Source organism: Oryx dammah, unplaced genomic scaffold (genome assembly GCF_014754425.2).
Source record: "Oryx dammah isolate SB20612 unplaced genomic scaffold, SCBI_Odam_1.1 HiC_scaffold_20, whole genome shotgun sequence".
NCBI classification, from domain to species: Eukaryota; Metazoa; Chordata; class Mammalia; order Artiodactyla; family Bovidae; genus Oryx; species Oryx dammah.
Window position 1 is genome coordinate 50,934,361 of NW_024070204.1, and position 26,362 is coordinate 50,960,722.

General features: G+C 40.6%; 1 protein-coding gene across 3 annotated transcripts in view; it reads right to left on the reverse strand.

Moving 5' to 3' along the window:
• Positions 1-9,707: 9,707 nt before the first annotated feature.
• The window catches only part of PDE4D (phosphodiesterase 4D), a 377,805-nt gene continuing 361,150 nt past the window's right edge, over positions 9,708-26,362 (reverse strand). For all 3 annotated transcript variants that reach the window (XM_040262566.1, XM_040262568.1, XM_040262567.1), the window contains 8 exons: positions 25,940-26,112; positions 24,909-25,007; positions 23,849-24,013; positions 22,536-22,635; positions 16,922-17,076; positions 16,057-16,179; positions 15,402-15,584; positions 9,708-14,688 (listed from right to left, as the gene is read on the reverse strand). In XM_040262566.1, the coding sequence (XP_040118500.1) occupies positions 14,272-14,688; positions 15,402-15,584; positions 16,057-16,179; positions 16,922-17,076; positions 22,536-22,635; positions 23,849-24,013; positions 24,909-25,007; positions 25,940-26,112 (1,415 nt within the window). In that variant the 3' untranslated portion in view covers positions 9,708-14,271. The remainder of the gene's footprint in view (positions 14,689-15,401; positions 15,585-16,056; positions 16,180-16,921; positions 17,077-22,535; positions 22,636-23,848; positions 24,014-24,908; positions 25,008-25,939; positions 26,113-26,362) is intronic.

Below are 26,362 nucleotides of genomic sequence, written 5' to 3' on the forward strand. Positions count from 1 at the left end.
AAAGAAGTAAAAAAAAAAAAAAAAAAACTTAAGCAACAATCAGGGTAAAGATTCTCCTCTCCAGGGAACACAGGTGACTTGAGAGACAAATGGGCTTATGTTTAAATATCAGCTGTGACATTTTGAATGAGCGACCTCCTCTTTTTCAGCCTCCTTTGACTTCTCTGTAAAACAGAGAATATTGGGTTTGTGTCAACTTGAAATGAGAAAGCTCGAAGTGTGACAAAGTCTCAGTGCTCACTATGTGTGTGTGTGTGCTAAGTCGCTTCAGTTGCGTCTGACTCTGTGGCCCTATGGACTGTAGCCTGCCAGACTCCTCTGCCCATCAGATTCTCCAGGCAAGAATACTGGAGTGGGCTGCCATCCCCTCCTCCAGGGCATCTTTCCGACCCATGGATCAAACCCGTTTCTTATGTCTCCTACATTGGTAGACAGGATCTTTACCACTAGTGCCACCTGGGCAGCCCCAGTGCTCACCATACTCCTCTCTGATCCCTACCTTTTACCCCATCCTTTTCTGACCAAACTGAAAGCTCCTCAAAAGCAAGCATCAAGCACCAGTCCTTTAAAGCAACTAAGACAGCGGTCCATAGAGAGGGGCAATTATCGCTCAGCTGATTTTGAATTTGCCTTTCTCCCTGCATGGCTGAAGGTACTAGACCTCTCCCAGACATGTGTGAATGATCTAAATAATTTGTTCTAATCTTCTGCCCTTGCCCAGGGCAAAACCTGCATTTTGAAAGGATGTGATGTAATTCTTTCCTTTGTACTGGAGCGATTCTTGCTTTTCTTGCCTTGTGCACATACGTGAACTCCACAGTGATTAAAGGCGATGGTAGGCAAGCCACGCCTCCACGCAGGTGTCTCCTGTTTGGGTCCAGGCTATAAGAAGAATTGCTAAATTCACTCTTCTCTTTTCTCTAGCCATGTCTCTTTAGGATGTATGTTGGTGAAAAGGGAGTATAAAATTAAGCAGGTACTCTGTATTTACAAAACACAGCAAAGCTACCTGTCCCCCAAAGCAGTCAATTTTCCCGTAAGGTGTTGGGTATCCTATGGGATCTGGGTGTATTCCATTGTTCTCCATCTTTTCCCAGGACACCCTGCACATCACCACAATTCACCTGAAGACATTTTCTGTGTTCACTCTTGTTTGACTGGCCTCAGGTATTCATTTTACTCTAAATCCATGCTTCACAAACATTTTTGTGTATGACCTAAAGCAAGAAATGTATTTAACCTGACAGCTAAGCACATTCGCATAAGCATGCGTGTACAACTACACATGTGAATCAAACAATAATTTTAGAAGACTAAACTTACTATGTGTGGTAACAGCAGTATTTTCTGTTCCTTTTTAGTTCTTTTAATTTTTAGTCCTCAATGCAACTCTCTTTCACAATCCATTAATGGTTCACAAGCTGCAGTTGAAAAGTAGTGTCTAATGTTTACAGTGAGATTAGCATTTATTAATTCATTTACTTTTATAACACTGTGAAAAAAATAGAGGAGATTCTAATATCATAATTCCCATATTTAAAATGAGAAAAAGCAGGATTCAGAGATTAATTAACATGCCTATAGTCATTCAGCTAACTGGGGCCAAAGTCCCAATCTTTTCACCATGCCAGGCACGCCACCCCCCACCCAGACTCCCTGGCACATTGTTGGCACAGATCATGGAAGTGTTAGTCAGAATTCTTTCAGGGGCAAGTAAAAGAAGTTCCGATTGAAATGGCGTCCATTATAAAAACTGGTCCTTATCTTAAATAAGTAGCTTAGAAGTCAAGTTGATTATATTAGCAGCTTGAAAAACATCTTCAAAGACTCACGCTGTCTTCAGCTCTGTCATCCTTAGTATGTTCTCTCTGTTTTCAGATAATTCCTCTCATGGTCTTAAGGTAACAGTCCAACCATGGCAGCCTAAGGAACCATTTCCAAAGCTCAGCCCCTTCTTTTCTCCTTCTATAAGAGCGAGGAAGACTTTCCCAGGAATTACCTATGTTTCACTGTCCAGAAAGGCAGCCCTGCAAGCCAGTCCTAATCTAAACACTGGAAAGGATGGAGGGATTCCATAAAAGGCTCAGAATCAGCCCGCAGGACTGAGAAGAGACCAAATCCCCCCCGAATTCCTTGCCTTCACAAGAGTCAAACACATTCCAACTTCCATTCCCCAGGATGCACATAAAGTGGAGGGTGGTAATGACAGAGTAGGCAAACGGGAGTATCCTTTCACAGTGGGTACAGATAAAACTTCCTGGAAGGTGATGGGTGCCACAGCATCTCTCTTACTCTGCCTGGTTAGATGAACTAATCCCTTCAGCTTCTACTTGGGGTGCTTCCTCTAGCTACCTTTGGTCCCTTAACTGTGTCACTCCTGTTTACCCAATCTCTAATCCACTCTAGGCCAGTTCATACTCTCCCTGTCCGTTCTTCATCATTAACCTCATTCTTTCAGGCAATTATCCACCTGTCATTCTTTTCCTGTTTAATGAATACCTGCTACATGACAGATGGGCGCGGAACTAAGCTATAGGAAAACAAAGATGAAGAGGCAGTCTCTGCCTATAATATCCAGGGGCCTTATTTAAACACGGTGGCACATACACATATATACACATAGCATTAATAGTGTTAGTCACTCAGTTGTGTCTGATTCTTTGGGACCCCATGGACTGTAGCCTGCCAGGCTCCTCTGTCCATGGAATTCTCCAGGCAAGAATACTTGAGTGGGCTGCCATTTCCTTCTCCAGTATATACAAATATACATACTCAAATTTGGCATCTGAATGTAAAGGATGGCATGGAGCTCAAAGTCTCTAGGAAACAGAGCTGGAGGCAGAGATCAAAGTGATGGGAGTTTACTGGGGAGGTGCAAACCCTTGGGCAATGGGGTGAGAAAAAATGAATTTAGGCTAAAATAAGCAAGGAAGGAAGAAAAGGGAAAGAAAGGGAAGCAGGGAAAATGGGAAGCAGTGTGTTGTGATGTTTTGGCACTGGCTACTGCCTCACAAGATGCCTCCAAAAGACACTGTAGACAGCCTGGGAGGTGCTTTCACTGATAAGAATACAGGGGTTGTCTCAATGGCTTCAAGGGGAAGCTGTGCCTCAGAGCAGCCCATGGACAGAGAAGGAGAAGTTGACCGGCCTGGTTCCCTTCCATCTCTGGATTCCCAACGGTCAGAGTTAAGCCCCTGACTTTCTGAGTGTGTCATCTGGTCCCTTTGGTGGTTCCATGTGATGCCAGATTCCAAGCCTTGTGTTGTGCAGTTTCAACCAATTACAAAAGCAGAGGGGCACACACTGCATGACTGAGAGCTGGAATGGGACAACTGAAGCTGGAGGACGGGCACTCAGTTCAGCTCAGTCGCTCAGTCGTGTCCGACTCTCTGCGACCCCAGGAATCGCAGCACGCCAGGCCTCCCTGTCCATCACCAGCTCCCGGAGTTCACTCAGACTCACGTCCATCGAGTCAGTGATGCCATCCAGCCATCTCACCCTCTGTTGTCCCCTTCTCCTCCTGCCCCCAATCCCTCCCAGCATCAGAGTCTTCCAATAAGTCAGCTCTTTGCATGAGGTGGCCAAATATTGGAGTTTCAGCTTCAGCATCAGCCTTCCAATGAACACCCAGGGCTGATCTCCTTTAGGATGGACTGGTTGGATCTCCTTGCAGTCCAAGGGACTCTCAAGAGTCTTCTCCAACACCACAGTTCAAAAGAATAAATTCTTTGGCACTCAGCTTTCTTCACAGTCCAACTTTCACATCCATACATGACCACTGGAAAAACCATAGCCTTGACTAGACGGACCTTTGTTGGCAAAGTAATGTCTCTGCTTTTAGTTTTCATCTATTACACTAATGGTCCTGCAGGGTGAATGTGGATGGTATCTTCTCTCCTTTGAATGTCATATTAATCATATATCCTTTAGCTCATGCCAACTTGTGATATGTAATACTGTAATTTACCATAAAAATATATATTTGGTCTTCTTCCCAGTTTCAGGTATAAAGCTCCTAGCACCCTCGGAATTTCCTAAGTGTTAAAGAGTAATTAAGTTGTCTTTTACTATGTTAATAGTGGCTTGGAAAACACTTAAGGATGGGGTCAGGGGAACCAATTTCAATTCCACCCACGGCTTCCAGGGAGAGGAGATGGATGTTGATTTAATCTCCTATGGCCAATGATTTACTTCCTCATACTTACGCAATGAAACCTCCATTAAGAAAAAAAAAAGGGGGGGGGGGGGTTTGAAGAGATTCCAGGTTGGTGAACACTGTAGATTTGGGGAGAGTGGTGTGCTTGGAGAGGGCATGGAAACTTCTGCCCTTTCCCCATCGCTTGCCGAATGTATCTCTTCCATCTGGCTTTCATGAGTGATATCTCTTTCTCATGAATCAGTGACCTCGTAAGTAAAATGCTTCTCTGAGCCACTCAAGCAAATTTATGGGCTTCAAGACAGGGATGTCTCTGGAACTCCAGTCTATAACTTGTAGGTGCAGGTGACAATCTGAGCTTGCCACAGGCCTCCAAAATGGAGGAGGCAGGGATGGAGGGGTGAAGGTAGGTGTCTCTCCATTAATAATACTGAGTCTTGTGGATGGAAACTGGCTTGTTAAACACATGTTTCTACTGTTTCTCCAATTGCCATTAGCTATACCATGTCACCTGCTGAAACTCCTGTAGTAACATGCATCCCTTTGAGTAAATACAATGAATTAGAAAGGGGGTTGAGATTATTACTTCTCCTTTTTTGCAAAGCCAAAAGAGGAAAAAACAACTTCAAGAGGTCTTGAACAGTGTTTCTCAAACTTTACGGTGCAGAAGAGTAACAGGATGACTTGTTAAAAGACAGATTCTGGGACCCACCCTTAGAGACTCTTACTCTAGAAATCTCAGCTGGGACTTGATAATCGGCATTTCTAACAAGAACCCAGTTGGTTCTGATCAGTTAAAGGCCCACATTTTGAGGAGTGCCGGTATTAGCCAAGATAGAATAGGCAAATATTAACCTCTTGACTTAAATCTTTACTGTTTTTGTTCAGTCGCGTCCAACTCTTTGCAACCCCATGGACTGAAGCACACCTACTAGTTGGGCCAAAAGTATGTTTTCTTCAAAAGATACCACCTAGGGTGGCCATGTACATATCTAATCTAGGGGTATGCATAAAATACTGATGAAATACATTTCTAGGCCCAAGATGGAGTGGCTTCTGCCTGAGACTTGGAGTGGCTTCTGCCTGAGACGCTGCATCAACAAACCGAAATATTAAAACTTTCATGTTCTTATAAATGCTTCTCCTGAGCAGATATGCAGCATATCCCATCAGCCAATCCCTCAAAACCAACCCACCTCTGGTTTCCCACCCCAAACAAGGTTGACTATTTGTCCCCAGCCAAGCAGATATTTGGGCGGAGGAGCCTGGCAGGGTGCAGTCCATGGAGTTGCAAAGAGTAGGACACGGCTGAGCGACTTCACTTTCACTTTTCACTTTCATGCATTGGAGAAGGAAATGGCAACCCACTCCAGTGCTCTTGCCTGGAGAATCCCAGGGACCGGGGAGCCTGGTGAGCTGCCGTCTCTGGGGTCGCACAGAGTCGGACACGACTGAAGCAACTTAGCAGCAGCAGCAGCAAGCAGATATTTCCTATTTGTCTCTTCCTTGCTCTTTATTCTTTATCCCATAAAGGCTTCTTGCTTTCTGCCCTCTTTGGCAGTTCTCCAAAAGGAGATTTTCCATTTCATTAAAGTTTTTTAGTACAACCTGAATTGAATTCTTTCATCATTTTTAAAGTTTTTCAGCAACAAAACTGTTTCGTAAAAGTTTTTGTAAAATACCACAAAAGCCCCAACCCAGCAGCACATCCACCTTAGGTATTAATCTGCTCAGCTAAAGTAACAAGACCTTCTAGTTTCAAAGAACTGAGTGCCATCTTCCGGTACACCTGCTTATTTTATGTATAAGAACTGGGGCCCAGGAGGTGCAAATATGGCAAAAATGGCAAAATCCTACTAAGACAAACTATAGTTACCATGACCACCATGGGGAACTTTCCAAAGAGTCAATTATCGTTCATTTAAGAAGTGCACCTCAGAGTGTTTCCCAAATAAACAAAGAGAATGGGATATCTATTTTAATTGACATGCCAAAGCCTCCAAAAAGCAAGGCTGCCCCAAAGCTTCATTGAACGTTTCATCATAAAAGGCAAATGAAAAATTAAAGACCTGTCTAAAACAAAACATTGAAAGACTAAGGTGACTCCTACCACCTGCCTCTATCCTTTATTATGTGAGTACTCATTAAGCTTCCAATGAGTTGCTTTTCCACTCTGAAGAGACCAGAAGACCATAAATAAAGTCCACTAAATAGTTTTAAAGCCAGAAACCCAGAACGCTCCCCCTTGTTGCACCCTCCTGGGTCCATGGTCAAAACTCTCCATGCTCCCTCACACAGTAGTGTCTGACTCTTCGTGACCACGTGGACTGCAGCCCGCCAGGCTCCTCTGTCCATGGAAGTCTCCATACAAACATACTGGAATGGGTAGCCATTCCCTTCTCCAGGGAATCTTCCCAGATCAGGGATTGAACTCTGGTCTCCTGCACTGCAGGCGAATGCTTTATCACTGAGTCACTGGGAAAGGCCCCATCAAAACACAGGCCAGAAGTTCTCTCATTTGCATTCACTCAGGGTTCGGGGTGGGGCGGAGGGGTTGTCAAATCGTTCCATAGCAACTCAAACGCCCCTTATCTGTCCTTAAAAGAGGGTCCTTCCTGGGGTTAACCAAACTCCCAGAAATTCTCCAGTAAACTGCTACTGATTATTTCCTCAACAGCCCAGGGGAAGGTAATATTAAAATTAATGAAAAATCTTGTCAAATTCTAGTAGACACAAGACTACATTCGTCTGGAGGCTGCACATGGGCTCCTAGGATAAACAGCAGAAGCCAAGGGTGAGAATTCTTACCAGTGTCTGCTCTCCTCAATTTCAGCGATGACCCGTTGAAAAAGGTAACATTTCAAGTTTTCCCTTCCTTTCCAAAGCCTCAGTCCTTGACTGGGGACCCTTTCTCGCCCAGGAACAGCCGGTGGCTCCTTGTTTCTTTTGTGTCACGTCAACATGGCGTGGCTTGCTGCTTGCCCGAGGAACGCAAGTTGTCAGTTCCTACGTGTGCAGGCAGCTTAATCATCCGGCCGGGGTGGGGGGGGCGTAGTGAAGTCGCTCAGTCGTGTCCGACTCTTTGAGACCCCGTGGACTGTAGCCCACCAGGCTCCTCCATCCATGGGATTCTCCAGGCAAGAATACTGGAGTGGGTTGCCATTTCCTTCTCCAGGGGATCTTCCCAACCCAGGGATCGAACCCGGGTCTCCTGCATTGCAGGCAGACGCTTTATCCTCTGAGCCAGGGGGTGGGAGGTCCAAAAATACAGCCGGACAGAAATGTAGGCTGCACTCTGTTTGCCGCTCAGATAGAGCGGGACAGGGAAAGGGTTGCACTTCGTTTGTGGCTAGAGTTTTACTGAGTATGGCCAGCTTGGAGGAACTGTCTAGGTCTGTCTTTGAATTGTCTGGGAGTGGCTCCGGATCTTGGGAGGCGGGTATCCTTTGCATCCATGGTGGCGGAAGGACGTGGGACCCCCAAACCGGAATTCCTGGCTTCGGCGGATACAACATGCCTGGAAAGGAAGCAAAGAGCCCAGAAACTGTATGGAACCACCACTGCCTGGACAACACCAAGGTGTGCTTATACTCAGCTGGAGATGAGAGAACTTTTATATTGGAAGGGAGAGGAGATGTAGTAATAAAGACAGAGATGGAAATTCTTAAGATTAGTAGGATGGGGACACAGACCCCACGTTAACTGATATAAATAAAGCAAGCAGTGTATCTTACAGGCTTGAGTTCGTGGGCTGAGCTTTACACCCATTGCACTGCGTTTGACATTGAGCATTTGGAAATACAAGAATAACTGCGACAAAAACAGCCTCCAAATCTGCACACTGGGGAAGCACAGGTGGAATTCCATTAAAATAAGGCTCTGTGTGTGCAGTTCGTCCCTGTTAGGGGTGGTGCTGTCTGGTAACACGGAATGTTTTGCTCTTGTAGGCTCAAAGTGTGAGATGTTTCCAGATCAAAGACCTAACCCCAGCTAAACTCAGCACACCCAAATTGGCCTAAATCAGCCTGGGGGAATACAGGGGAAAGAAGGGCAGCTTTTCTTTTGTTGCATAATCTCACTTAGGGGTGGTAGGCTGAGGAAGTGACCTGCGTTTAGATCAAGCATTCCTGGAAGGGATGATTTGGGCCTTTTGGTGCTATAGCTGCTGTGGTTGCCTGTGGTGGTGTGTGTGGGGGCGGGGGAATGGTGAGGCGGCTTATTCTATTTAACCTTATTCTACTAGTTAAGATTCAGGGCTTACACTTGTGCTGATTGATCATGAAAACCGATTTTCTGCCATTCAGGAAAAAAGAATTTGTGAGGAAGCGGCAGAGTCTTTAGTTAGCAACCGGATAGAAAACTGAACTCTCTTTATCTAAACAACCAGACTTATTTTATGGTATCAACCCTAAATGTCTTGATCCCCAGATTGAATTATATCCAATATCAATTTGGTAGTGATATTCAACAAGTATTAAACACCTACTGTGTACCAGGGATCCATTTGAGGTGTGAGGGATACACTGCTGAGCAAAGACTGGACTCTCATGAAGCTCTGTTCTGGTGGGAAAGAGACAATAAACAAATAAATAGAAAGTGAAGTCGTTCAGTCGTGTCTGACTCTTTGTGACCCCATGGACTGTATGTAGGCCACCAGGCTCCTCCATCCATGGGATTTTCCAGGCAAGAGTACTGGAGTGGGTTGCCATTTCCGTCTCCAGGGGATTGTCCCGACCCAGGGATCGAACCTGGGTCTCCCGCATTGTAGGCAGATGTTTTACCATCTGATTCACCAGGGAAGTCACATGTCAATTTGTGATGTTATAAAGGGAAGAAAGCAGGGTAAGAGGGTAAAAAGCAAGGGAGCAGGAGTGCTTTTCTTCCATTTCTCCCGAGGTTTGGAGCTCATTTGTACCTCAGGACTTTTGCAAATGAAGTTTTCTCTGTCTGGACCCTTCTCTTCCTGTCAACTCTTCCTTTTTGCCAAGTTACCTTTTGAGCTCCTTCAGAGCTCAGCCCCAAATCACTTCCAGCGAAGGTTTCTCTGGCCCTGGCCCTCTGGAAGAGACCAAGCTCAGGTTCTTGCTCAATCACAGCACCTCAGCTTCTTTGCTGTACTAAGAACACTTTCGATGCTGTGTAGGGAACTGTTCAATGCCTTTGTCCCCTGTGGACCTTAAACTCACAAAAGCTGAATTATGTCTGTTCATTGATGAATCCTTACAGTCTTAGAGTTTGCAGAGTAGAGACCCAGCAAATAACTGTTGAGTATCTGAATAACTTTCAGTATGCCAGAACACTCAATCAGAGACGTTCCCTTCCCAAGCCTTTTAGTGCTTAGTCTTATAGGCCATCTACATAATTTTGCCTTTTTACTCTATAGCAAGATTAATCTACATAATTTGGCTTTATTGGACTACAAATATGTAGTAATGTATGATGTCACTATCCTTTATTTCACCTTAACAATCCTCATGGCTCTTGGAAACATGTGCTGACTGAAATACGAGTTAAAATGAATATTCTTATTTGTAAATGATTGAGTCATAAATAGGCAGAATCAACCCATGCTTTTATTTCCATTGCATATAAAAATTTCATATGAAGGTATTGATGTACAGTACTATCCCCATGGGCTGTAAGAGAGGCTAAGAAACCACTAAAAGAATCATCATTTGTAATGCTCACACACAATTGACCACTCTGAAAACATATCCAAAGAAATCAAATTTAAAACAAATAAAATCAGTAAGGATTTTTTTTCTTTTTTGTAATTATAGTGTCCCCATTGTACTGTTTAAAACAAAAGTAATCAAATTCCTTTGGGCCAGGGCTGCTAAAATCTACAGTTTGTGTCAAAAAAGAAAATGAAATAAAATAAAAGGAGGCTCATTTTTCCTAGAAAAAGATTCTCTCCTTTCACTAAGTTGCACATCCTGAGGGCTGGGCAGCAGTAGAAAAAGGTTTCCACATCAGCCACTGGGAATTTTTCATAGCTTTCAGGAGCTGGCCTCTATGCAAGTTTAAATTTAAAAATTCTAAAGCAAGTTAAGTTTTGCAGAAACACACATTCAAGAGAATGGTGACTCCATTATGCTATGTGAATTGGCATCATATAAAACTTTGTGTTTAATGCATGAATTTATATACATAACGAAATTTGATTCATCTTAGTTGAAGAAAAATTCCATGGTTTTAAAAAAAAATGACCTTTTTCATATTTTCCTAACATGGAATCTTTTTCCTAACATGGCAGGAAGCCAAATAATAAAGTAACTACATGCATGACCTATGGCTCTAGCTTCAAATCAAGTTCATTTGTCCATGTGCTCAAGAAGTCAAAAAGACTTTTAATAATTATTGGACAAGAATATATTTCCCCAGTAGTGTTTGAAAATTAAAAAAAAAAAATCAAATGTAACTAACCGAAGCAGCTCAGTTAGTATCTTATAGGAAAAAACACCATCATATATGCTATGGTGCTTCATGGCAGAAAGGATTTAAGGGGTTGTCTCTCAAAAGAGACTCAGAATGCTCTAGAGGTTGACTGTGGTTCTGTACAATCCAGCTGCTGCCAGAAACCAATTGATTCAAAGCTCAGATGTAAAATGCCCAGCCCTAACCCCACCATTACCTTACTTTCAAATGCAGCAAAACAAGAAAATATTGGTTAAAGTTAAGGCACAGCCCTGGGACCAAAGACCTGCAGCTATATTTTTTTATATTTTATATACCTTTATGTATTTTATAGTTTTCTTGAATCTTCCATAAACAAGCTCTAAGGTGACAAGACTATTTTATAGAAGAAAAGAAAATGTACAAGGAGTATGTATACACACCATTCATTCTCTCACCAAGAGTTTCCAAATATATCAACACCATCCCAATTCGGGATGATGTTTTAATAAGAACTGATAATTTACAATTAACATTACAGTATGTACATTACAATAAATACATGGTTGTAAACAGACAAACAAGACTGTATTACAGGTAAGGTCATTTGGTGAGAAAAAAATGCATGGCACAAAAAAATAAATAATGCATTCAAAAAGTATCATAAAGCTTTCGGTAAAATCCACTTCATTCAAGTTTTTTTCCCCTTGTCTACAATTTGTTCTATCTACATTATTTTCTTGTGAATTTTAAGTGACATAAAAGAAAAGAAAATTAAAACAGCATTATTATGTTTAGTAACTTGCAAGCTGAAATGTACTGGTTTTATGCAAACTTGGACATTTTCTTCCCCATACAGTACCCAGATACTGTATTTTCTTACAACATTTTAGGAAATGTAAAGCCACTTATAAAAGGGTATTCTTTTTAATAAAGAAGTATATAATTCTGAAGCACACTTTGGCGAGAGCAGAAAGAGAAGGGAGAGGAAAAGCAGATTGCACAGTGCACTAGTCCCTGTCTTTTGGATATTACTTTTTTCCTACAATTTGATTGTCCATCAGTGGGTATCTTCACACATGTGACCATTAAAACCAACAAATTGAAGAAAAAAAGAAGTCTCCCTTTTTTAGTGCTGTTATATACCTTTTCAGGTCCGGATTTGTGACATATTGCTGTTTTAATTTTTTTTTCATTCTTAAGTTCTAGGCACTCTTTGGGGGAAGTACCAAGCATGAGCAAAGGGAGGGATTGAGAGTATTTGGGAGAAAGGAATAATCCTTAGATTCTTTGTCTTTTCTTCTAGACCTCCATCAGGGACAAAATTAAAATGGAAACAAGTTTCCAATTGTTCTTGTGAAACCACTTGCCAAACATAAGACTTTATTTGAAATACTACTGTCTGAATTTTACAGGGGAAAGAAGGTGAAAATCTGATAATTAATTGGTCAATTCCTATCTTGTGCTCTATGTTGAAATTCACAGCTACCTAATTTTTCTATCCATGTTTCTAACCATCAGTGGCTCTCAGGGGATTAAAATAGTGAGTATCTTCAGCTTGGGTCATTTCCCTGGCTGATGCTTTAGTGATTAGTCCCCAGAAGTCTCCTTGAGACATCCCCAGTATAAACATTTTTCAGGATTACAGTTTCATTTACTGTTCTATTTTCTGTTTGATCAGATATTCCTTTAGCCTCTACTTGAGTTCTTGGATATCACTGTGAAAAATGATTATTTGGGCTCCAAATTCTTCACAGAGAAGGTAAACATTTTTTAAGAGCTGAAATGGGAAGAAAGTCTAGACTAAATAAATGCCCCAAGATGCCAATTAAAGGTAAATACTGGGAATCAATCTCTAAAATTGCAATACAATTCTTGATACTAAATTCAGCCAAGAGTGATCTCTAATGTTTGATTTAGTCAGAATCTTCTTACCCAACTGAGTAATTTAAAACGGCATCATATCACCAAATCTCTGGTGCTAGGGGCACCATCAACTTCTTTTTTTTTTTTTTTCCCAACTTCTTTCTATCAGCATATTTAAAGTTCTCCTCCACCAGATGTACTTCTGGATCAGTGATAACTGATAAAGCAAGAAATGCTACTATGTGTTATGTGGCTGTCCTTTAAGGAAGAGTCACTGCTACACTTAAAATCACTTCTCAGGAATATTCTTCATACAGTTCTTAATCCCATGGTGAAACAAAAGAGCATTCATTGTATTGGTGTTCATTAATATATTCTACTAATATTGTTAAAAATTAGCTAGCCATTAACTTTTCTTTGTAAATCAAAAGTAAAAGCTAGTCATTAAATACGACCTCATGGCAGAAAAGAAGGCTAACTCTAACTTGACTACCTGTTCTTTACATCCATCAGAATGGTGGTGATATATTTGATAAGACCCCACGTAGTAAATGTGGACAGAGGTTCAAACACACACTGAATAATGAAGCAGCACAAGGGGGAAAAGGTTTTCTTACTATAACTGACTGTGAAAACAATAAAAATGAGCGTGAAATGTGTGGGTTATTACAAAGACATGCATTTGTGAAATGAGGGTCTACCACCACAGCAAAAAGTTATCAGAAGACACTGAGTAGGAAAATATCTAAAAAAGACTGACCATTTTAGCTACTGGGTATTTATATATCTCTCACTTGCTTCAGATAATACCAACTGGTGACTGAGTGTCCATGAGGCTTGAGATACATTAGACAGAACACACATCAGAGTATTATGGAACATGTGTTCACTTTGCACACAGTGAAGAGAAATGTCAGTGGGGAGCAACTCTGCGTGTCTGAATAGACCAAAATGAAAAGCCAGTAAATGAAGACCTACACAAAGGGTTTCCTGCAACATAAAGTCAATTTTTGTTTTTAAAATATGGAAGTCATTGGTATATAAAACAATGGGTCACTACAAATCAGTTAATTGCTATGAAGTCTAAGGTGCAAGTAAAATTTGTAAATTAGGTTTATCCAGTGTAGCACAGATTTGTACTGAAAACTTGCAAGTTACTCCTTAGAAAAAAATAACCAGTGGCAGATGAAGTTCTGAACATAGTTTTTTAAATATAATACCTCAATACATTTAATAATAAAAGTAAGCTCTACAAAAAATCTGTTTTACATATCATACAAAATGTAGAGGTCAGTGCAGCTCACCGAACCACACTATTCAGTCAGGTATCAGGAAGACTTGAAATTAGAAAATTATGCAATTTCTGTGGCTCATCTTTTTCCTGGTAACAGCTTGACACTGTGTCCTGTTCCTGACCCATTCGTTGCTTCACCCATCTGTTCACTGCATCCACGTAATAATGCCTTCTTTCTGCTGAAAATATTGCAAACAAAAAGAAAAAATAAAGAACCCCAAATCATCTTAACTTTGGGGCTGCCCAATGAGCCACACTCCCTAAAAAACACTTAAGCATTGATTTTTCTCGGCTTCTTTAGCTTGATGGAGCCGCAGACCTGTGACAATGCTGTCCATGAAGATGTCCCTCTCATTCTGATGACATGGAGGTGAAAAAACTGGTGACAATATTCCTGAGCGCCAGACTGAGTCGTCAAGGTCAGTTTTGTTCCACAAACATCCTGGCAGATGACAGTGAGGTGTGACCGTGGTTGTGGCATGTGACATGCACTTTGAAACAACGTTTCTACTTGAAAAAACAAAAGACACACACGAAAGGCATGGGCGTCTGGGCCCTGTTACGTGCCCGGGGAGGGCTCCCCGGCGACGCAGGCCTCGGGCTGGGCCCCCTCCCCGCCCGCCGCGGCCTCCTCTTCCACCTGCTCATCCAGGGGGGTCTCGGTGGCCTCCGAGTCCTGAGTGCACAGCGTCTGGCAGTCGCTGCAGCTAGTGTCTTCCTCGACTTGACTCCCACTGTCCTTCTCGGTGTCGGACTCGCCGTCTTCCTCCAAAGTCAGTTCAAACTGGAACTTCTCTGTCTGACCCTGCCTGCCCTCCTCCTGGTCATCGGGCGCCGGGGAGGGGCTCTGAGGAATTGTGCTCTGGTACCACTCGCGATTGTCCTCCAAAGTGTCCAAAATGTCCTGGGCGTCAGGATGGACCAGGTCTGCCCACGTCTCCCACAGAGGATGAACGATATAGTCTATGAAGCCCACCTGGTTAAAAAAAGTATATCCAGTGTGAGTACAGGACTAAGAAACAACAGAAAAGGTTACAGAGACCCAAATGTATTCAATTTATATACTGAATTAAATTTGTATATATGATATATAGAATTTACGTAAAATATATAAATGTAATATGCTTTACAAATATAATACTGAACTGAAGACTATTAACCTTAGTCTGGTAAAACAGTCACTATTTTAGGTAGCAGACTGTATGACAATGTTGTTACGAGCTGCAGAAAACAATTAATAGCTTTTAGAATTCTGAGTCTAAGAGCAGGTTTGTGATGTAAAAAACCTCTGCTTCTTTACCTTGCTTGGCTTGAGGCTTGGACTTGATTTTAGAATAGTCCATTTATAGGTGGATCCAAATAAACTGAAATAATGCCATGCATTCCATATGGATTCAAAGAACTTTATTCACTTATGAGAAGAGATAGTTGAAATAATTCTACACATATGAATATACTATATGAATCGAGTTACGATGAATAAATATACTGTTCTATGAATAGATATATGACCATACAGATATACATCCTAAGAATCAAAGAATTTTGAGGCTTGCAAACACGAAGTGGGAATTGAGGTTGTCAGAAAGACAGTAATTAAGATCACCCAATAAAAGACTGAACAAGGTGCAAACAAAGTAAGCAAACGTTCTGTGTAGCTGTGTTCTCTCTGAAAGCTTAAGGCATCACCTGTGATTTTTCCACAGATGCGTTGTGCTTGTCACACATGGGGCTTATCTCCATGCCCCGCTCCCTCTCTCGGTCCCCTTGGCGGAAGAACTCCTCCATGATGCGGTCCGTCCACTGGCGGTACAGCTGGAGAGGCTTGGTTGGGTTGCTCAGGTCGGCACAATGCACCATGTTCTGAAGGACCTAAAACAAACCAGTGCATGCTCCGTTTAGCACCCGCTCCTTTTTTTTAAACTAGAAATTCACATCAGGTGACTGTGACACTTAAAAATACGTGTTGTGTAAGAGTCGTTCCAGACGGCTCGACCATGATGTGTCTGTGTGTGGTTCACACTTGTATTAATAGTCCCAAAGTATGCCACTTCTACTGCATCTAGGTATCATGAGAAAACCTGTTTACATGCTCAGTTCATTAAATTCGGAGCTGCTTAAGTGGTTGGTTTTGTGGGATATTATTTTTTTCTAATGCACTTCCACTTGCAAAGGCCAATAGGATTTTGTCTGGTTAATTCTCAAGATGAAGAATCTGGATAAAAGTCCTGCTTATAACTACCAAAATTATAAGCTGGGAGAAAGGAGACATAAATCCTATCTAAGCTAGACACACAGACACGAGTGTGTACACACAGACACAGAACAAAGTCAAATGCTTTACCTGGATCCTGTCAGAATAATTATCAAGAAGAAGAACTCCAGAACTCGTCACTTTCTTAGTTTCAACCATAGTTTTCAAATCGGCCAGTAGATTCATGTGCTTTGACATGTCTGTGGCAAGTACCTTAAAAGACAAACAGTGTTTTAATAAGTAAAACATGCCCAGAGGAAAAAAGTCATAATTTGCACATGAAAATATCATGGAGAACATGAGAAGAAATGGAGAACAATTCTGTCATCTAATAGCCCTGTGCAGGAATCCTTCACTACTTCTTGGGCCAGAATCTACTCTTTGCTGTCAAGTTTCCTGGAAGCTCAGATAAACGTGCACAATATACAGAAACATTAATCACTAGCAGCCACTCTCATGGTGATAAAAAGGGCTATTTCTCTGGATAAGACATCATCACATTTTCAAGTTTTTTTATTTCTTGGACTAGAAGGTGGTTACTGGACTACAATGGAGTGATTCACAGGTTGCTTACAGAATATGAACAATATTCTGATTAATTTTCTGTTTATCTAAGACATGTAATGTCTCCATTTCTCTGTATGTACAAAGCTGAACAGATAGTTTCTGATAACCAGAGATTTCCCTGTGTCTCATGAAAAATGCATAGAGAAAAGACGAATGTCATGGATGTTTCTGCATGGCACTTCTGCTGACAAGAGGTTTTTCATTATTCTTAACTCCAGACTGTTAGCAGCAGAGCATCACTGCCAGCAGCAAGGCCAGCCTCTGGGACAGAAAGGGCAGCAATATCTTGAAATGTACAAGAAACTTTTATTTGATTGTCATCTCTTTCTTTTTTTAAAAAAACATCATAGATCACAGTTCTCTTTTTTGCTTTTTATCAGTTACTCACAATGTCAATGACCATCTTCCTTAATGACTGTCTTTGCTTTTTGGTCAAATTCTGGAAAATGTCACAGTTTTCTTCCTGAAGCAACTTAAAGCCCACGGCCAAATGATGGTTCTCCAGGACAGAAGAATCATTGTACATCAAGGCAAGTTCAGAGTCTTGAAAGAAAGACAAGAGGTAGAAGGTCAGCAAAGCCATTTACGCTAAGTTCATCTTATTTTTCATATTCTCAGATATCTGGGGTTTTAGGAAGCAATTTCTCCTAAATGTTTCTACTTGCATTCCCATGACATGACAACACCTAGAAGAGAGTCTATGAGTTAGTGTAGCCATGGAAGAGCCCTAGAATCTTGAGAGTAGACTTAACGCTATTGGCACGTGACGAGTCAGTTCACACTGAGGCTTTGCTTCTCTGTTCTAAAGGGAAAGAAGAGTTAGGTGAGGTTATCCTGAACCTCCTCTCCGATCTGCTAGATGCAGCTCCATAAGCTCAGCAGTAGAAAGCATCATTCCTAACACCTGCAACACATCCAGATGTTGTATTCCTGATAAAAGTGGACTATCTATCCAATCTTTTATGTAAAGATCATGTGCCTTAGGGTAATTTGTACTCCAAGAGGGTACAAGACCGGCTTGGAACATACGAACAATATCAGGGTCTGTTCATGCTTGTACTTGTTTTGGTCATAGGATAGCTTTGTTCATTTTTCCATTTCCTTGTCCAAAGGTCTTGGCAGTCACTATAAACATGTATGCACACCGAGAGTTTCACACGGAGCCGGCTTTTGAGCTGTCTACATAACTTCAAAGTGAAGATTCGGCTGCTTCCCCAAGACTGTCCTGGACCTGTTTTTTTTTTTTTTGCAATGAGAAATCCCACCTCTTTCCTAGTTCCTATAAATAGCAGATTCAGATCTATTAAAGTAGTCGTTAAAAAAAAATGGTGCTTTATCTTGTTTCCACTTAAGTCACTGTAAAAACTAAAACATGTGTTGGATCTTTCTTCTGACTTGTGTGGAGAATATATATTATTTTCTAAGGAAGAAATACTCAATACTGCTCAGTGACTATTTTAAAGAAGCTAGGAAGGAGACGTGAGATTCAAGACACACTTTGACTGAGATCCTATGATTTTACATTTATACAGAAAAATAACAGTCTATATATAAGCTACAAATATAGTGATGGAAAGCTTTTTTTTATCAATGAGATCAGTGAAGTAGAGTGTGTACTATCACCAGGTCTAGCTCTACCTTCATAGAGTGAAATGTCCCTGCTCTTGAACCTCAAAAGCCATATGATTTGAATAGATGACTAATGTGTTCATATGTGTGAAGAAATCTTTCTCCCCCACACCTAGACAGATTTGCTAGAAACAAATTTTACTCATTTTCCAAGTAAAATTTAATGCTATATATATTCTGACACTGCTTTATTGTTTCAGAAAATAATGCTTTAAAATATTTATCTTTTTAAAGATAAATATTCTCTAATGTGCTGGGAAAAATATCAATAACCTCAGATATGCAGATGACACCACCCTTATGGCAGAAAGTGAAGAGGAACTAAAAAGCCTCTTGATGAAAGTGAAAGAGGAGAGTGAAAAAGCTGGCTTAAAGCTCAACATTCAGAAAATGAAGATCATGGCATCTGGTCCCATCACTTCATGGCAAATAGATGGAAAAACAGTGGAAACAGTGTCAGACTTTATTTTTTGGAGCTCCAAAATCACTGCAGATGGTGACTGCAGCCATGAAATTAAAAGACGCTTACTCCTTGGAAGAAAAGTTAAGACCAACCTAGATAGCATATTGAAAAGCAGAGACATTACTTTGCCGACTAAGGTCCGTCTAGTCAAGGCTATGGTTTTTCCAGTAGTCATGTATGGATGTGAGAGTTGGACTGTGGGAGAAGACTCTTGAGAGTCCCTTGTACTGCAAGGAGATCCAACCAGTCCATTCTGAAGGAGATCAGCCCTGGGATTTCTTTGGAAGGAATGATGCTAAAGCTGAAACTCTAATACTTTGGCCACCTCATGTGAAGAGTTGACTCATTGGAAAAGACTCTGATGCTGGGAGGGATTGGGGGCAGGAGGAGAAGGGGACGACACAGGATGAGATGGCTGAATGGCATCACTGACTTGATGGATGTGAGTCTGAGTGAACTCTGGGAGTTGGTGATGGACAGGGAGGCCTGGCATGCTGCAGTTCATGGGGTCGCAAAGAATCGGACACAACTGAGCGACGGAACTGAACTGAACTGAATGCGCTCTATTCAACACATTATGATGCTAATTACATTTTATACATTTATTTACATAGTATTGTCCTTGAAAAAGATTTATGCAGCTTCTTACCTGGAATTTCAACTTCCTTACATCCTATTCAGAATCTCTCACTCCTCTAAATCATTTATAAAAGCTTAAAACCTCTGCCAGGTAGAAATGATCGCTCTGTTTTCACAACCTTCAGCATGTTTACAAGGAGTGTATATGTCATTAATATCAAATCACTTGGTGCCTAAAACTAACACAACTGGAATGGTTAATGAAAACTATCACCACAACTGAGAAGCAGAGGGGTATTTGGCCTGGGAATCAGCCAGGTGAGCCCGAGTGCCCTTCCGCCCTGGTGAGCCATGCAGTCTCCTTAAAATTGGACAGGTGACCTCCCATCTATGGGAGGTCTGATCTGATGATTAGAAGTCTTTATTACAAGAAACACAGGTTCAACCTTTAGCTTTGGACAAGATGCCAGCCCCAGCTCCAGGCCAGGGGCTGAGAGTTTGCTAGTTTAAGCCACTCAACCCATCCACAAAAGAAAGAGAAAACACAAATTTAAATTTAATGTCTATAAAAAGAGTTTACTGTAAACTAAAAATAATCACATAATTCTGATAGAGTATTTCATACAGCTGTTTATTACAAGTTTGCAGGTATTAGTGGGACTCCTTTTAAAGCATGTTGTGAAAACTAAAACTTAACTTGTGTTAGAGGCTACTAAGCCTCTTCTGAGTTCTGAAATAAAATGCTTTCTGGCTTGATCTTCCCGACCAGGGATCGAAAGAACCCGAGTCTCCTGTATTGCAGGCAGATTCTTCACCATCTGAGCCACCAGGGAAGCCCAATTAAAAGCTAACTAAGGCAATAATTCTCATAATGCCCTGGGGCAACTTTCATCTACCAGACTACTGATTCATTCTCTCAGGCATTACACAGCCCTATCTCACCCCATCCTCAAGAAAATATCAGCAATCCAAAGCTGGCCTGGGAACTGCTGACTGCCCTGTGTGGCTGAGACCCCACAGAAAGGAGACGTGCACAACATCACTGACTAACAAACTGCCTCCAGAAGCGCAGTCTATAATCCTACCTCAGGCAGGTCATCAGTAAAACGACCTTAAACAGACACCCTTGGCCACTGTCCTGCGTGTATAATTACCCCTACGTGTCTCCATTATTTATTCTCAGTTGTCTCAAACTTTAAAGGGCATGAGATTCATCTGTGGACTGAGGCTTTGCCAGCTTAAACGGCAGACTCCACGGGTACCCTGCTGCCAGCCTAGGCCCATCTGCCAAGAGGGTCCATAATAAAGAATAATAGAGTTGGTCCTCATTTTTCCTGAAAAATTTAACAGAATACTTGGAAGACAGTGACTTTATTATCAGTTGTTTTAATTTTTCTCAATTCTTAATTCTAATGTTATAATATGGGAAGATACAATATTAAGTATAATAGAATGCAAATAAAACACTTAAGTCTGAATATTGGTGTTATTAATTTAAAGAAAACAGCCTACCTTTCTTAATGGCAAGAGTTAAGACATTAAGAGTTAAGAGTTTATATGTATTTGTTAAAAATATCAAGATATACCTAAGAAGCAAAATAATGATGAATCAGTCCAGGATAACAAAAAATTGCCAGTGTACATTTTACTATATGACCTTCCTATTCTAACAGAAAGGACACAATCAACCCTAACCTAGGAGACAATGTAAACTCATGTGTTGATATATAGTAATGTTTCATTGACTCCTGAAAGCACCCTATTATAGGTTCTCAACAGGTAGCTAAGACGTGAAATGCACTGACTATCCATCCATTTTTGGAAACCTATGACTTTCCCAATTCTCCTACACGAGTGAGTCACCAAAGTGCATTTTGTTATAGGGTAGTCCAGAGGCTATTAAAAATATACAAATATATAAATAAGCCAAAAGATCTGAATCTCTATTTAAACTTCCCCTTTAAATCTGGCTGCACCAAAGAATTGGGAATGAATGGTGGAGGAACAGACGCTACAGGAGCTAGACTGCTATGGGGCAGGAGAAGGCTGTTTTCCACAACTCACAGTAAAAAGCAAAGACAGATTCTTAACAGATAGGAAAAAATACGAGCTTTTTATTTTATTTTTTCACATACAAAAGTGACTTTTATAACATTAATCTACTGTGGTGGGAGGGAATTATATAATGGTACATTTAAATTATTTACCAATTAACTTCAAGTATAGAAAGAATGGGCTTCCCTGGTAGCTCAGCTGGTAAAGAAACTACCTGCAATGCAGGAGACCCTGGTTCAATTCCTGGGTTAGGCTGGAGAATCCCCATGGACGGAGAATCCCCATGGACACAGAAGCCTGGCAGGTCCCAGTCCATGGGGGTCACAAAGAGTCAGTCACGACTGAGTGACTAAGAGCACAGAAAGAACAGAATTTCTGTAAAACAATCTCTTTGCCAAAAGCCTCACCCAAACGCTACTAATATTCCCTACAGGGGTTTGCAGTGCAACTGTGTGTCCCACACTGAACAGTCTCTTCTGTGCGTTCTTTCCAAATCCATTGATGACTTATTTTGCAAAATGTCACCAGTGAGAAAAAAAAGTCAATGGTTAAAACATATTAAAAGAAAAAAAGAAACAGTATGTCAACACAGAACCTCATACTGCCCTCAGCATGAGATGTAAAAAGGGAAGAAGAGGAAAGAACATGGTGGAGAGGGGAAGGAGTTACAGCCTCTGAAGAGGATTACGTGACAACCTACATAAAATGAGGAATGTAACATTTATCCTGATAACTTCTTTTATTTAAAACTCTGAGGGTAGGATTTCCCTGGTGGTGCAGTGGTTAAGAATCCACCTACCAATGCAAGGGACATGGGTTCAATCCCTGGTCAGCGAACTAAGATCACACATGCCACAGGGCAACTAAACCTGCATGCCGCAACTAGAGAGACGACATGCCACAACCAGAGAAAGAAAGCTGGTGAGCTGCAACAAAGACCCAGCACAGCTCCCCACCAAAAAGACTTTAGGAGCAAAACCTAAATCTTTCTGCAAACTTTCGCTTTCAATTGCTCTGTCTACTAGTGTGGTAATATAGTATTTCAAGAGAAGCGCTGGAATGCATGTTTTTTCAAACATCATATGCCTCATGGGCTAGAACAATACCTTTTTTAGAGCTATTATAACATTAATGTGCAGTCACTGAAATGCATATATACACATCTCAAAAGAACATGACTCTGGAAACACCCTACACTTATAAAAACCCTCAGTCACTCTAAAATGTAAAAAGGAAAATTTTTTCTGCAAAAATGAAGAGGTTTCACTTCACTTACTTGTATTGATCAGAAACTGATTGGACACACCAGGATGATCGACGTCATGGATTGCACTGGCAAAAATTGCTGCAAGAATCTCCAAATCTGTAAACACAGCCTGAAAGAACCCAGACAATATTAGATAACGTTACTATTCTATAGTAATATAAATTAAAGGCACATAGGAATGGGAAATTCCTTCCCAGACTCTGATGGAAAACAAAATGAAGCTTCCAAATATATTATGACCATGTTTCAGGATGGGAGACTTTCAGAAAATGAGCTCCTCATGGCCTTTTTAAATGTAATCTTGGAGGAAATATTTTATCTGATTTTATTATAATTCAAGATCACACCTTTTCCATGGTTATATTTTAAAAATATTTAAAAAGGATATCTGCCAATATTTTATAGAAAATAATAACTTATTTTAAAAGCATTTAAGGTATTCAATGATATTCTGAAAATGTACATAAAATTAATGACACGAGCAATTATTTTCTTCCATTCAAAACAGGGACTCTCAATCTCAGAGAAACCAACATCTGTGGTCAGATAAGTCTTTGTTTTGCATATAAGTCTTTGCTGTGGCAGGCTATCCTGTGTGTTACGAGGTGTTTAGCAGGGCCCCTGGCCTCTACAGATGAGATGCCAGTAGAATGTACCCCTAAACTGTGACAGCCAAAAATTTCTCCAGTATTGACTGCCAGATGTCCCTGGGAGGAGGGAGGAGTAATGGGAAAATCACCCCCAGTTGAGAGCCTCTCACTCAAACAATAAGCTATTAACCCGGTTTTATAATGAAACAATCTGAACTATAAAGTACATTAGCAAAAGAGACTCACTCTCCCAAATGATTACGGAAATCAACTTGCTTTAATAAACATTTAATGGACCAAATTCATAGGATTTGGTGACATTAAAGATATGTTTCTTTCTAGTGAGTTCTATGAAAAGTATCAATGCATAGCTTCTATTTTATAAAAATAATCATCTTTGGGTTATAAACAAAAAAGTTGTCAGACTAAATTCCCAAGAAGCCCCAAACTAATCAAAACTAAGTAATCCAGGTGTGCTTTATGGAATGTTCACTAGATCATTTCAATGAGGCAATATCATAAACAGATGAATCTCTAAGTCTTTGATTATTATCAAAGACAAATTCATCAAAGACTCAGCTGTTTAATTACCACAATGATATCTCCCTCCCAACTTAATAATATTTCCAGGAAGCCAATTATTTTTTGCCCTCCATGCCCTTCTGTATGAAAGCTGAAGAACCATTGTGAGTGGCAAGTTAATGTCCTCGAAGGTTTAGAAACCAAGTGTACCTCTAAAGCAGGTGTAGACAACAGCACGTGCGTTGACTGGACGACATCTGCAGCGTGAATGTTATTGTGGTAGGCCACATCAGCGTGGTAATGATCTTCCAGGGTCATTAGGTATGTAATTAAAGTGTCTACTGGAATTTTAAATGTTTTTAATAAATCCCGTTCCTGCAAGGAAAGAAATCCTCTTAGCATTTTGTATCTTATAGGAAAGATTTTCCATACAGTGTGTTAACAACAGCAACAGAAATCACCCCGTGTCACCTATGGATAACCCAGAAATGAGAGAAGCACTCTCTCAATGTCTAGTGAGGACAATGAAAACCCATGGGGTGATCCAGGAACTGCAGGGACAAAACCAGAGTACAGCTGTCCTTCTGGAGCCCAGCAAAGCTTTGCCCAAAATATATGGTGTCAGGAATGAGCTGCCAACTATCAAATGTCCGTGTCCTGGGACCCTGAAGGTAGCTTCAGTCCACCACCACCGACTCGGCCACTGGATCAAAGCAAGTGAGGCACGACATTCTCTTGAGGGCTGGAGACCTCCAGTCCCAAATTCTCATATAAATCCTCACTGGGGCAAAACCTTGACAAGAATGAGAAACTGATTTGAAGAAGAGAGCAGTCCATAAGACAGTGGTTGAGGAAATTACATACTAAGGTTAATCAGCAAGGGGCTTATTCAATTTGTAAAGTTAGCACTCCACTCCATTCTCTGTGCAAGGGAGGGTCATATGGATGATTTAAAATTTTTTTTAATTTATGATTTTAAAATAATTTTAATGAATTGCTTCAGTTTGCCCACATATCTTTTTCTTCAATGGGAAAAATAATACAATTGATTTATTTGTGTTTTACTCACACTCCAACCTTCCTGTATCCTTATTTGCCCCTTGGTATATAAGGGGCAAATATATATCCCTTATATATATATTTTGGCAAATAAAAAATCATCAAAATAAGTAAAAGAGGGTGAGTAGTGAAGAAGATAAATGCATACACGATTCACAGACTGGACATTACGTCACCAAATAAAAGAGGTGATAGAACTTAACCACGTTACCTGAAAAATGGTGTGCATGATAACAGTCAAAGGTCGGTTCCCAGACAACTCTGCTATTCTGAAAACATGAAGACCCCATTTGTTCACATCTTCTAGTTCCTGGGGTTAAGGAAAGATAGGAACAAGTTTGGATGCAGAAATAAAACATGAAACAATGAACACAGTCATTTAAAAATTACTGACTTTAATCAAAGATCGTTAGAATTTTTTCAAAAGTTCATTTTGAATGTAATGGATGCACCACGTAAGCAGAGGCAGACTTCAGGCAAATCTGCTTAAAACACATGCTAGAAACTGAATGGTGTTGCTCAACCTTATGTCTCTGACAAAACATATTAACACACTTGAAATATTGATCTCAAGCATTTCTCCAGTAGTTAAAACGTATTCGCAAAACCTTAGCTAGTTAACTAAAGGTAACTAGTTAAACCTTAACTTTAACTAGTTAAAACATATTCTCAAAAACCTTAACTTAAACTATTCAAACAATCAAATGGAGATGCAAAAATAAAGAACATCAAGCTATCTGTCTCTATATATTAATTAAATACAAGGGATTTATTTTTCCTCTTGATGATTTATTTTGGAGATCCTTCTCTAAAAGCTCATGTTCATCTACCTTATGCTTTCTTAAAATTTATTTACTTTTAATTGGAGGATAATTACTTTACAATATTGTGTTGGTTTCTGCCATACATTAGCATGAACCAGTCATAGGTATACACATGTCCCCTCCCTCCTGAACCTCCCTCCCACCTCCACCCCAACCCTCCCCTCTAGGTTGTCAGAGAGCACTGAATTTGAGCTCCTTGTGTCATACAGCAAATGCCCCCTGGCTATCTAATTTTACATATGGTAATGTATATGTTTCAATGCTATTCAAGCGATTTAGCAAGAGCTTTATAAAGTGCTTTCCCATCTACCAGAAAACCCCCCAGGGATTATTAATAATAAGCTTTTTCATTTATTTAAACCAGAAGGAATCAAAGCTCACTGCATATTTCTGATCATGGTACTTGAAATCATCTTACCTTGGCAAGGACGTCTTCTTGTTCAGTTTTGACCCCAAACCTTGGGATGCTTGAATTGGTCAGACTGGAGCTGTGCATCAGCTTCTTGACCCCACTGATCTGAGACATCGGCCTTTTCTTTTTCTCCTTCTCCTTCTGAGTCGGAGAAGGAATTTCCACTTCATGTTGCTTATCTTAAAGATTTAAAAAATATTCTACACTTAGTATTAATTCTGCCTAGTTTTTTTTTCTCATAACATGTATAACTAGGCAGATTTTAATTGATCATTATACATTCTAGGAAATATTTCCAAGTAAAACTCCTCTTAGGAAAGTTGAGTATTTACAGTTTGATGTGGACTTAATTTGATACTCTGAAACACAAAATTAAGCAAATAAATTCTACTGCTTAATCATTAACATCAAATAATTCAGTGACCACAT